The sequence below is a fragment of the Aegilops tauschii genome, chromosome 6 (genome assembly GCF_002575655.3).
Source record: "Aegilops tauschii subsp. strangulata cultivar AL8/78 chromosome 6, Aet v6.0, whole genome shotgun sequence".
In the NCBI taxonomy this organism is placed as follows: Eukaryota; Viridiplantae; Streptophyta; class Magnoliopsida; order Poales; family Poaceae; genus Aegilops; species Aegilops tauschii.
Window position 1 is genome coordinate 455,416,451 of NC_053040.3, and position 12,987 is coordinate 455,429,437.

Consider the following 12,987-nt stretch of genomic DNA (forward strand, 5'->3'; position numbering starts at 1 on the left):
CCACGAAACAAAACGAGCCAGCCCGTCTCCCCCAACCTCCCCAAAACCCTAGCGCCTCCTACCCCGAAAAGCTTCGGCCGCGCGCGCCGCTCCGCCGCACGCCCGCCACCGCAACCATGGCCGACGTCGACATGGAGGAGCTCCCCCAGACGCCCCGCTCGGTCGCCGGCGACGACCCCGACCTCTCCCTGTTCTCCGGCGAGGCTGACCTCGCCGCGGCCATCCTCGCCCGCCTCAGCGCCTCGCGGCGGGAGGACGACCAGCACCTCTGCGCCACCACCGCCTCCTTGGCGCAGACCGTCAGGGAGAGCGGCCTCCCCACCTCCACCGTCGCCTACTTCGGGGCGGCGGCCGCCGCGCTGGGCCCGCTCGCCCGCGCGGGGCCCGCTGCCGCCGACAGCCACGTCGCGGGCGCACTCCTCGCGTTCCTCTCCGCGGCGATCCCCGCGCTCCCGACCGCCGTGGTACGCTCCCGCGGCCGCGAGGTCGCCGACGACGTGGCGCGCGTGCTCGAGTTCCCCTCCACGCCCGACTCCGGCGTCAGGGCGGGGGTGAGGTGCCTCGCGCACTTGATATCCGCGGGAGACAAGTCCAGCTGGCAGGCGGTGGAGCCGCTCTACGCCGTGGTGCTACGGCTCGTCACCGATGATCGGCCCAAGGTAAACTACCATCGATTCTGAGTTGAAAATTGGTGGCTTACAGTCTTATCGGGATATCTAGTATAAGATTATGCGAATGATTTCCGCGGTACTCAGTCCAAAATGCAAGTGTTCGATCAACATGTTGAAGATTATTCATGGTTTACTTTAATGGGCTGCAGGTGAGAAATCAATCTCATTCTGGCTTGCGAGATATTCTCCTGAGTTTTCAGAGAAAAGCTATTTTGGTTCCGGCAAGCGACGGAATCGCAAGATGTTTTGAACGACTTCTGCTGCTTGCTGGAGGGTCCAATGACGCAAACACTGGTTCAGCAGCAGAAGGACCCAAGGGGGCTAAGGAGGTCATACATATGTTAGATGCTCTTAAGTGCTGCCTTCCTCTCATGGCATCCAAGCCTTCCAATACCATCTTAAAGTATTTTACAGCACTGTTGGGTCTGCGTCAGCCAATTGTGACAAAGAGTATATTGGAGAATCTGCACGCTGTTGGTGACAGCCCAACTGTGCAGCTTAAACCTGATATGCTATTGGATCTCATATGTTCTCTCGGGGTGTCAGTCTCCACTGAAAGAAAATCAGGAGATGAACTCGCTTCAATTGCACGGCTTCTAAATATTGGCACTAGAAAAGTTTATAGTCAGAATAAGCACATATTTGTTGTAAAGCTCCCACTAGTGTTTACTTCGCTTGGAGGTTGGTGATTTTCATAAATTTGGCATTTCTAAGTTTATTGGCATTCCTTGGTTGTTATATATTGTTTACAAATCATATTAATCTCTCTCTTTCAAATTATTTCTCAGATATATTGGCAAGTGAATTTGAAGAAGCTAGATTTTGTGCTGTGGAGACTTTCAAAGGATTAATAGATAATTGCATTGATGAAAACATGGTGTCTCAGGGGATCGACCAGATTAAGGCTAGACATCAAGGGGTGAGATCTAACCCCACAGTCATAGAGAAGATATGTGCTATCCTGGAGGGCTTGCTAGATGTACGCTGCAGTGATGTATGGGACAAATCATTTCTTGTAATTTCATTGGCATTTGACACGTTTGGTAAGTATACCACTGTTTTTACCCTTATCTTACGTGTTGGCATTGTGTTGTTAGTCTTAAATTTCTAATGCTTTGTAATTCTCATTAGTTGGCACTTGGCAATGCTTGGCTTGAGGCTTTGTTTGCAGTACTGTATTTTTTTTAAAGCGCCTATTTATTTTTGGAATGCAATGGTATTTAAAGGATCTTCTATAACATGTGACAACAAACACTTGGACAGTAAAGAAGCCCCCCCCCCCCCCCCCCCCCCACACCCACACATACACTTAATTCCAACAGAACATAGCAACCACAAACTCACCGTAAAATTGGCCCCTGCATTAGTTCTGTGATAATGGTGGTTGTAGATCTGGTTTTCATTTTCAGTACCTAACCAATATTGGACCGCAATTGATCTTTCTAATTTTTGGTGTCTCATCTAGTCATGGAGATGCAATTAATCTTTCACCATGCTTCTTGTCAGCCATTGCTATGTAATCATCTCTACTTTGATTGTTTTCTGATAAATTGGACAATATTACTTTTTTTTACTACCACTAGTTAGTTGCATGATATCAAGCTGTCTCAGTTCCTGAACTCATTTCTCATGGGAAACAATAGGAAAATCTTCATCTGATCTATTGCCAGAAGCACTTAAGAACCTGGCAGACATGCAGAACATGTCTGATGATGACTTTTCTTTCCGGAAGCAGGTATTTCTGTCTACCACACATGCACTTTGATCTTGCCAAAACTTATGCCGCTTAAGATTTTGCTATGGCCTATGAGCATAGACGCATAGTCAATATATAAAGCTGTAGCCTGTAAACTTGAATGCCCTCCATACAACTAGAATTTATTTGGGATATTATATTATTAGTTAATCTGCTGGTTCACCTTCAAATGCTTCTATTTTGCAGCTCAATGCATGTCTTGGTTCAGCAATTTCTGCAATGGGGCCAAAGAATGTTCTTGATATTCTTCATATTCAGTCAATATCTGTTGAGAATGAATGGATACTCCCTATTTTAGAAAGGCACATTGTTGGTGCTAGTTTACAGTTTTTCTTGAGAGATATTCTGGGCATCGTTAGAGCTGTAGAGAAGAGTATTCCCAAGGTATAATGGAAATAAAGATCTTTTTTATGCTTTAACAATAAAAGGATCAAGCCATTCATTTTTGAACTACAGCCTGATAATGTTTCCAATATCTGCAATTGACCAGCTTTTGAAAGACGATAAGCTTTTCTCCGCCAAGAGAGCAGAGGGTTATGTGTATTCACTTTGGTCTTTGTTACCATCTTGTTGTAACTATCCATGTGATACTTCAAGCAGCTTCAGAGTTCTACAAAATGTTTTATGTGACACTCTCCAAAACCAGCCTGACTTGCGTGGCATCATTTGTTCCAGTATTCAGGTGCTTCACATCGCCTCTGTTCAAGTTACAGTGAACTGCTATTTAATTTTAAGTGTCTTTCTGACTTGTGTTCGTTTTAGATTTTAATCAAACAAAACAAGAAAGCTTTGTCAATCACTAACAAAGAGGACATTCTTGTTGATGCTGAATTAAGCAAATCTGAAAGAAGAGCAAAGGAACGCTATACTAAAGAGTCAGCTGAGGAAAATTTGAAAGAAATACGTGCTTTCTCTTCAAAATTCTTGGAGATATTATGTTCTATATTCATGTCATCCTCAAAGGACGCTATTGGATTCTTACAGGTATGCCATTGCTGTTTGCAATATAGATATGCTGTCATCTTATTGTGGGGGCTTGATCTGATTGTTGTACTCTTTGTGAATATTATGGGGCTTGATCCATGTGTGTTATGCAATTTTTCTCGGAGTTGTTTGATTTTTCTTTTTAAGTTGTGTCTTTAAAGTGTAAATTTCCTGTAAGATACACTGATAGATTATCATTTGAATCTATCACTGCTAATAGTCAATTATATTTTTTGACCAAAAATGAACCAAGCCTAAACTAAGTCTCCTTATTTTGTGGAGTGCAATTCCATCATTCTATTATGAATTTCATGTTGGATTGTTTCATTTATATTGCTTGAAAGCCTGTAACTTACATGGCTTTGCCCTCTTCGTTCGACCAGCCTGCGATAAGCGAGATAGCATCCATATCAGACAAAGATGTTGTCAGCAAGTTCTTCCTTGATGCAATAAGAAAGTTGCTGGATGCCACAAAAGCTGTTAATGCACAGCAAGTGAATGACGGTTCAATGCAGATTGACGATAATTCCAATACAAATAACATGACAAGGTTTCACGGAGTTTAATTTTTTCTCGGTTCTTATTTGTGCATCCTAGATTCCAGTTTAAGTCCAGTGTTGATTTCAAATCTTGATTTGAATTTCAGGGCCCTCCTTTTAGAATTTGCAGCTTCATTAATGCCTGGATTGGATGCAAAGTCTATCAATGTGCTATTCAGTTATGTAAAACCTGCAATTAAGGTACATATATGGTTTTAATGCAACTTATGTTTGTCTTTTCCATTTAAGCAACATGTTATGTAAATTGCTTGTACCTTGCTTTTTTTTCTGGTTCTAGGATAGCGACTCAATGAATCAAAAGAGAGCATACAAGGTCCTCTCAATGTTACTTAAGGTTTGTTTTTGTTTTCAGTTAATTAATTTATTCAACAATTGCATGAAACAAGAAAAACAACTTCCGAACTTTTTTCTGTATGCTTGACTATTTCAGGATGCTGAATTTATTGAGAGGAATTTAGATGTCCTGTTGGAATTGATGATTTTGTCATTGCCATGCCAATTTCCATCAAAGCGGTACAGGCTTGAATGCCTGCATCACCTTATTGTTTACATTTTGAAGGTTGGTAAAGCAGAAACATCAACACAGTTTATGAACAAATGTACATCTCTATCTGGGAGAGCATTAACAAATGTGCATCACTTTCTTGTCTGCAGGATCCATCGAAGCTTAGGAAGAGGGAAATTGTTAGTTCATTTCTCACTGAAATACTTCTTGCCTTGAAGGAGGTAACGGAAATAGTGTATTATACATTGCACTTCATTATCAAATATCAATGTAGCCAGGAAGAAACTTTCTATAATGCTCAAGTAGCATGCTGCCAATTTGTCATTTTTGTTTCTTATTCCCTTTGAAACACAATACATAATTACAGCTTCCTGTTATTACCTAAGGCTGTTCTTTTGTTTTGTTGAAACAGAAATAGATCAAAGTGAGTTTTTCTGTTCAGAGTAGAGTTCAGATGTTTGTTTACTCTAGACCTTACTGCTTACATTGATCAAGTACTCAAGTGTCGAATGGCATAGTTCTTTCGCTTAACTCTTGCTACTGAAGCAATGTTCATTTTTCTGATAGGACAACTTCTGAATGTACTCATGTGGTACAGGAAAGTCAGATGTGAGATTAATGGTGATGCGTTTATGTTTCTTCACAGGCTAACAAGAAAACCAGAAATAGAGCTTATGATGTGCTTATTGCAATTGGCCACGCTTGTGAAGATGCTGAAAATGATGGGAGGAAGGACAGCTTGCACCAGTTCTTTGACATGGTACTTCAATGTCATTATGCATTTTAATTTCAGTTTTTTTATGGGAATTCGACCACTTGAGCACTATGATGTTGCAATTTGGCAACCTAGCATTTTCCGGTGTGCTCAGTTGTCAACCCTTGATAATTGGGATATTTTCTCCCTCTATACAACAAGATGTGATACATAGTTCGGTTTAACTTTGTCAGCTTTCATGTTTAGGTAGCTGGTGGTCTAGCTGGTCAAACTCCACATGCGATTAGTGCTGCTGTGACTGGGTTAGCTCGCTTGACCTATGAGTTCTCAGATCTTATTGGAGTAGCTTACAAGCTCCTCCCCTCGACTTTTCTCCTTATGCAGAGGAACAACCGAGAACTTGTCAAAGTAAAGTCATAACACTCCTCCAGTTCATGAATTTAGCTAATCAATAATTTCATCTGAAGCTCCTTCAACTAACATTGATATTGTGGCCAGGCCAATTTAGGCTTTATCAAAGCATTGGTGGCTAGATCTAAAGCTGATGTGCTTCATGAGCACTTGAAGGGAGTCGTTGAGGGTTTGTTGAGCTGGCAAAGTGATAAGAAGAATTCTTTAAAAGCGAAGGTATTGTCATATCGATTGATTGTTTGTGATGAAGCGCTGTTTATTTTTGACTAGGAATGTGCTATAAAAAAATCAATACATGCCTACTTCTGCATGTTAGTATTTTACTCTGTCTTTGCTGTTGTCCTACTTTGTCAGGAAAGATAAAAGAAGTGTTTGGGAAATGAATGCACATTTTTGCATATTAATGATTGTAATTTCACTCTTATTATTAGGTTTTTGAGCCTGCTAATAACTCCACTCGTTTTATTATTAGGTCAAGTCACTTGTTGAAATTCTCGTGAAAAAATGTGGTTTAGATGCAGTGAAAGCTGTGATGCCCGAAGAACATATGAAATTGCTCACCAATATCAGGAAGGTAAGTTCAGTTGTGATACAAATCTGCAGAGTTCCAACAAAAGCTTCACAGAGAAAAGAAAATAATGACTTCTCCCTCTTATCGTGTTACTTCTACCATTTGTTTGCAATGTTTACCAGATTAATGAGCGTAAAATGAGGAAGGGCAATTCGTCTGAAGATGGGGAGGCTATGTCCATGGCCTCAGGAGCTACAAGGTATTACTGGCACGATAATGCCATAATTTAGTGCCATCTGTTTTTTTTTTCTGGAAAGTCGTGAGCTTAGACAAAAGCAATTTTTGTTTAATCTAATTTAAATCCAAAGTATCCACATCTTGTGTTCAACTGATTGATCCATGTTTTGACTGCAGGCAAAGTGGATGGAATCACACACAGATGTTTTCTGATTTTGGAAGTGACGATGAAGACTCGAATGGTCCCTTTTCCAAGCAGCATACTGTAGCTTCTCGTAATGGATCAAAAGCTTCAACACGGTATGTGCCATGACACTGCCGTGCTAAAAAGCTGCCTCAGAAGCTGAAACAATTGCCATGCTGAAAAGCTGCCTGAGAAGCTGAAACAATCGTACTTGTTTGTGTTTTCTTTTATTCACGTCCAGGTCGAACCGAAAGCGTCAAGATAAGAACTTGCAGGAAAAGTTCATTGATCACTCAACTGGTGAGCCACTAGATTTACTTGACCAGAAGACAATGCGGTTGGCTCTCAAATCGACAGGAAAAAAGAGGGCTGCACCTGATGACGACGACGACGATGAGATCGAGATGGACCCCGAAGGCCGTATGATCATTCGCGAAGAACGGGAATGGCGTAAAAAGAAGCCCATCATCTCGCATGAGGAGGAGGCTGATGACAAGACCTCTGTCAGAAGCCAGTCAGTGAAGAGGAGGAAGGTGGCCAGCACTGGCTGGTCCTACACCGGCCATGAGTACACCAGCAAGAAGGCCGGTGGTGATCTCAAGAAGAAAGACAAGATGGAGCCATATGCTTACTGGCCTTTGGATCGTAAGCTGCTCAACCGCCGGTCGGATCGCAAGCAGTCCGCCCGCAAGGGCATGGCCAGTGTCATGAAGATGGCGAAAAGGTTTGAGGGGAAGAGCGCTTCGGGTGCCCTCGCAGCCAAGAGGACACAAAAACACAAGCACAAGAAGAACAAGTGAGTAGACAAGGCTGTAGGGAATTTTTGTAACTGTACAGCGAGGGTTTAGCTAGCACTAGCTGCGCTTGTCGTGGCGTATTTATGCTGCTGCCGTTTCTCTGGGTTTTTCCTGAAGGAAAATTTTGAGTGCTTCTCCGGGCTTTTTCCTGAAGGAAAAACTTAAGTTTATTGTTCGCAAGATATAATTTTCTGTATCTTACTTTTTTTGTACTCCCAGATTCAGATTGACTGAAATGTGTTGTAATTTTGATTGATGGTGGAATGTAAAATCTTGCAATTTGCCATCTAGTGTTAGTTTGTCTAGCCGTATGCCTTTATTGTAATGCAAAACGCTTGTGTGGATAGCTGAAGATGGTTCTCAAATTTGGAGGTAATAGACTAATGACAGTTGATGTAGATGCATCTTTTGTGCACGTCTTTCGTGAGATTGTAAAAATGTTAGCTGAATGAGAGTGAAATAAAGGTCGGGGGCTCATCGTCCCAATTGTTACGACCTGTCCCGTTAGCTTTAGGACACAATGTTTGAAATGGACGTCTCCAATTGGGGCATGCGAGATATTTGGACTGGAGCTCATATGCTCTGTAACAAACAGTAAAATAAAAAGAGTAGTAAAATAAAAAGAGTAGTAAAATAAATGAAAAAATTCTGAACTTTTTTCTTGTAAACTTCAACAAATGTTTGTGTGCTTTCAAAATTTATCATGAAAGGACATCTGTGGAAGTCGTGGCAAAAAAAAAGGAAAAGAAAATCGACACTCCAAAAATGTTATATTTTTAAAGCATTTTGGAGTACTGATTTTGTTTTTTTGCCGTGACTTCCATGAATGTAATTTCATGATGAATTTTTTCAAGCATACAAACATCTGTTGAAGTTTTCCACACAAAAAATCAGATTTTATTGAATGTGTTTTTTTTAAACAGGTATTGAATGTGTTTTTCATTTTTTCTGATTTTACTGTTCATCCAAGATTATTTTGAGAGAAGAGGACTTTTTGGGAAGTGGAGTATTTGGTCCTGAGCTCATATGCTCTCTGATGAACTGTAAAGTAAATGTAAAAAATCTGATATATTTTTCTGGTAAACTGCAGTTGGGTAATTCTAGCAAATCGACATATTGTCTCGTCGATGCAATGCCCAGACTAAAACAGGGGGGCGAGGATGCCAACACTTGCTCTTCACATGCACTAATGTGGTTCTGCTATATGGAGCAGACTGGGCATCTCTGAAGTGACTGAGAGCGCAATGGAATCAGAATCAGATCGATCCTCCTTGGATATTTTAGAGCAATTAGTATGTCAATCAGCTGGTACAGTTGCAGGAAAATTGCAAGATTTTACAAGTCATCATCAATCAAAATTTGAACATGCATGCTTCATTCAATCTGAATCTGACAAGTACCGATGCAAGACTATCAATTTATTCAGAGCACCCGCTCGATGTGCTCATCCGTGAAGACAAAACGCGCGCACTTGTGCTTGACCATCTGAAGGGTCTGCTGCCGGTCATCACCGGCGGCGCACGCCATCATCTCTACGCCGGTGAGCACAGAAAAGTATCCACCTCTTTCTCCTTCCGTAAAGGTCTTTGCGATGAGAAACTTGCCACCGCCCAGGTGGAGAAGCTCGAGCTGCTTTGGAAGCCACGCCTCTCCCTCATCAGGCGGGTTCAGATCTTCCCATACCGTGGGCGCGGAGGGCTGCCGTCCGCCGTCCATGGCAGAGAGGTCCGCGGCGCACAGGTGATCGTCCGGGCTCGAGGCCGAGAAGCCAAACCACAGGTTGAACTCAGGGACGTAGTGAGCTCTGCCGCGAAAGGGCAGCATCCATTCCCCGACGTGGCGCCATCCTCGAGGCTCGCTGTACTCGTGGCGCGGCGTCTCGTAGCTATATGTAGATGGTCGAGCAGCCGTCGCCGTCGACCATGGTGGTAAAGGAGGTGACAGAGGATGGTCGGTACAAAGGTTGGCGGACAAAGGGAGGCGGCGGAAGAAGTCGCCAGTGCCATTGCGGCATCATCCTGCACCTAAATCTTCTGCGCGTGCGCTCAAGGACCTCGAAGCACCCACGGTCGCCCGGGTACGTATCCAAGACGTACAGATTGTCTTCTTCGTCCGCATCGGGGTGCGCGATGGACAGGCACATGGGCTGAGGTCCCTTGCGCTCGTTGAGGCGGCTCAGCGCGGTGTGGACATGTCTGCCGGCGTCGTACAGCCCGGCGTTGCCCATCATGTCGGTGTAGACTATTCTGCCGTCGCCGGTGGCGCGGGGGCTGTAGAGCGCGAACATGTCCAGGGTGCCGCCATGGCTACCTGCTGCGGTGAAGTTCATGCATGGCGTCGGCAGCTCCTTGATCCGCATCGCCGGAAAAGGCTCCGTCTTCTCGGCCGCCGCTGCTCGGAGCGCTGCATCTGCTGACCCGTAGAAGAAATGGTGGTAAGGATCGATCCGGCGCACCGAATACACGCCCTCCGTCCAGTTCTGCGTCACCAGATTGACGAACCGCCTCTTCATCTTCGTCTCTGCAACATCACGATAGATATAAAATTGGACCTTCTCAGCCTCTCGGATAAAAAGAGAAGATGAACAAACTGGCGAGAAGGCAAAGATGGGGATTTGACGAACGTATTAATATTATTAATACCTCAAGTTGATGATCAACAGGTCTGTACGTACGGGATTGGAGGGGGCGACGACATGGCGGCCGGAGGGGTTGTGCGGCGGCGGTGGCAGAACGGGGGAGAGATAGGTTTTGGAGCCCCCCGTTCAGTGCGACGTTTTGCTCACCCGTGGTGGGCCACCCCACAGTTCAGCGCCGGGTTCGGCTCGTGCGGGGGCCAGTAAAACAGCGCCACCTACACCCTCATGGGCCAGCAGATCTGGTTAATTAAATTGTAGTAGTAGAACACCCGTGCGTTGCCACGAGCCTTTTATTTTTCGATTACTTCTATGAATACAATGCATATTAAATTTCATATGTAGTAGCACAAATGCCCGTACATTGCAATGGGAGAAAACACCGGTTCTTACGACTCAAAATTGGCCAGGTCGAACACAGTCTAGCTGCGTGCTAGTGCTCCAAATCTTCTACTAGAAACTTTCATTTCCACTGGCGTTGATGCTCACACAACCACAGTTGTCTGAGTTCATCGTTGTTATGGGCAAACGGTTGGACATGAAATTGTTTCAACTACAATATTTAAGCTAAGTAAAATAAGCACAATCCATAATAGCACATTCTCTAGAAAAAAAACTAATTATGCATAAGAGCACAAGCTTGCTGCCCAATAACGCAATCTCCAAGAAAAATAGCCATTTCTTTTAGGGCTATATACACAGAAAATAGCCATTTCTTTTAGGGCTGCACATTGGTACTTTTGGATTTTTGGATAAAGAAATGCTTATGATGGCACAACTGATATATGCACATAAGATGATTCTAGGCAGCTAATTGTCTATTTTTAATGAACTAAGAGGGCCTGATGTACTATTTTCAAATTAAGAACTTTTAGGCAAAATAAATAAAGGAACGCTTTGGATGGATGAGAAAATTAATTGGAGAAGCAGATGATTAGAAGTTGTATCTAGGCCATTGTTGTACGTACGTGTTTAGGCAGCCAAAGTTTGTACAGCCGACTACGACTCTGGCGTGCAGTACTTCATTTTCGCCGTCCTGTCCGAGGAAGCCCGTCGTCTCATCCTTGCCGAGACCGCCTATAACCTCATGTATGCAGCATCAACTTGTATATATATGAGCAGCCCGGCGTCTCGTCCTTGCCGTGTCCGCCTACACAAGTGTCCGAGCGCGCAGGATGTCCCGCCCTGTCCGGCGTGCAGGATTGCATCAACATGTTGTCTTCGCTATTGTGTCCGAGCAGCCCAATGTCTCGTACTTGCTGTGTCCGGCTACAACTCCGGCGTGCAGGACATGTTGTCTTCGCCGCTGTGTCCGAGCAGCCCCACGTCTCGTCCTTGCCGTGTCCGGCTACAACTCCGGCACGCAGTACCGACCATGCTTCCTTTCTCTCGTTTTCCTGTGCTTCCTTTCTCTTTCTCAGCTCATTGTTTGATGTTACAAAGAACTTCAAAACGTATATAACTGATGAGAATCGATTTAACAGGGCGAGGTGGGACTATTGAGAAAATAATAAGCAGGCAACAAACTATTTTTTGCGGCCTTTGTAAGTCGAGGCGTGGCTGCCGGCCATAAGGCCCAGCAGCGTAGCGAGCTGGCAAGTCTCTGGTGCGGTTTTGGGGGATAGATGGGCTAACGCCCAGGGGAACGACCAGCCTATGTGAACCATAGATGGGTTGAGGCGCGGGCGGGGGCGACCAGCCTAACCGGGACGGACTGCTGGGGACGAACAAAGGTTTGAGGAATCGGATCGGTTTTTTCTTATGCTTTAGTACCACCTCGCGTATGTGTTTTATTTAAATTCAAACTGAAAGCGTAAATTCACAGGAAGAAAGCGTATTGTGACGTGAATCCACGGAGTCAATCCATGCTTTATTATTACTAGCAAAAATGCCCGTGCGTTGCAAAGGAAAAAAATCACATGCCTTTAGCCCAATATGTATGGATCGTGACACATAGATCCATGTCCTATATTTTAACATGGCACCGTACCTGTGTTGCCGCTTATCCTTCTTCGGCCCTTTGACAGTCGTGGTCGTGTTGTCCGTCTGAATGTTGAATTATCATATATAGTAAATGAGCCCGTGCATTGCTACGGGGCATGCATGCTCTATCTTTAGGATGCACATTCTATGGTTCTATGCCAATTGTGTGTATCATATATCTTTAGGACTCATCTACATTAGGCGTCATCGTCGACCTTTTTTTACCTTCGAATTACTCCTTCCTCCACTCTACATCTCTGTCTCTCTTTGTGTTCGCCGTCATTGCGCAATGACTCTCTCTCTCTCACGTGTGATCTTTCGATGATTCTCTATAAAGTGGTTAATGTTGCCTGGCGTTGTGGACTAAGGCACCATATATCCCTCTTCTTGAATGGATGTTGATTGATGGATGTTGCCTCATGTTGTAAGAAATGTTCAGATTTTGAATTATTCCAATTTTCCTTTTGTCCGAGGGTGGTTGGTAAATATGTCTACTATGTACTAACCATGAAAAAAAATGCCTGGGTATTGTAGGAGATAGCTTGAGCCACTACTGAATACTCCCTCCGTTCCTAAATATAAGTCTTTCTAGTGATTCCACTAGGTGGACTACATACAGAGCAAATTGAATGAATCTACACTTAAAATGCATCTATATACATCCGTATGTGGTTCATAGTGGAATCTCTACAAAGACTTATATTTAGGAACGGAGGGAGTAGAATGCAAAAGAAAATGTGACAATCTCTATACAAAAGAAATATGACAATCTCTTTGATGGGAACTCATTTACAACAATGCACTAACCCTATGCAAATGTTTCCTGGTAGGGTAGAGTATGCAAAGTTCGCACATGAAAAAAATGGGTTCCTGCATAAAAATCTCAAATATATAACCGAAACATTCATGTAATCATGAGCTTGAAATAATTACAGTATAGCGGGGGTGATCGATTGTCTCTTCAACTAAATAAAGGAAATTAGATTGCAGAGAGATGCATTCCCAAACTGCGAGTTTAGGCATGGAACTATATTATTT

The 12,987-nt window shown here is 43.7% G+C and overlaps 1 protein-coding gene across 1 annotated transcript; it reads left to right on the top strand.

The window, feature by feature from the left end:
- Window positions 1–7,729, top strand: LOC109747055 (uncharacterized). Its single transcript, XM_020306147.4, has 19 exons — window positions 1–659; window positions 821–1,352; window positions 1,460–1,714; window positions 2,315–2,406; window positions 2,614–2,811; window positions 2,918–3,109; window positions 3,190–3,411; window positions 3,795–3,961; window positions 4,058–4,151; window positions 4,249–4,305; window positions 4,402–4,530; window positions 4,626–4,697; window positions 5,123–5,236; window positions 5,438–5,599; window positions 5,690–5,818; window positions 6,075–6,176; window positions 6,296–6,372; window positions 6,528–6,650; window positions 6,776–7,729. The coding sequence occupies exons 1-19, from the start codon at window positions 117–119 to the stop codon at window positions 7,332–7,334; spliced, it is 3,819 nt and encodes a 1,272-aa protein (XP_020161736.1). The 5' UTR covers window positions 1–116; the 3' UTR covers window positions 7,335–7,729.
- The last annotated feature ends 5,258 nt before the right edge of the window (window positions 7,730–12,987 follow it).

Bases quoted from the DNA above. Each gene is read 5' to 3' on its own strand.
- LOC109747055 (XM_020306147.4), top strand. From the start codon at position 117: ATGGCCGACGTCGACATGGAGGAGCTCCCCCAGACGCCCCGCTCGGTC. The intron at 660-820 runs GTAAACTACCAT...AATGGGCTGCAG, and splicing joins TCACCGATGATCGGCCCAAG to GTGAGAAATCAATCTCATTC. The intron at 5,819-6,074 runs GTATTGTCATAT...TTTTATTATTAG, and splicing joins AGAATTCTTTAAAAGCGAAG to GTCAAGTCACTTGTTGAAAT.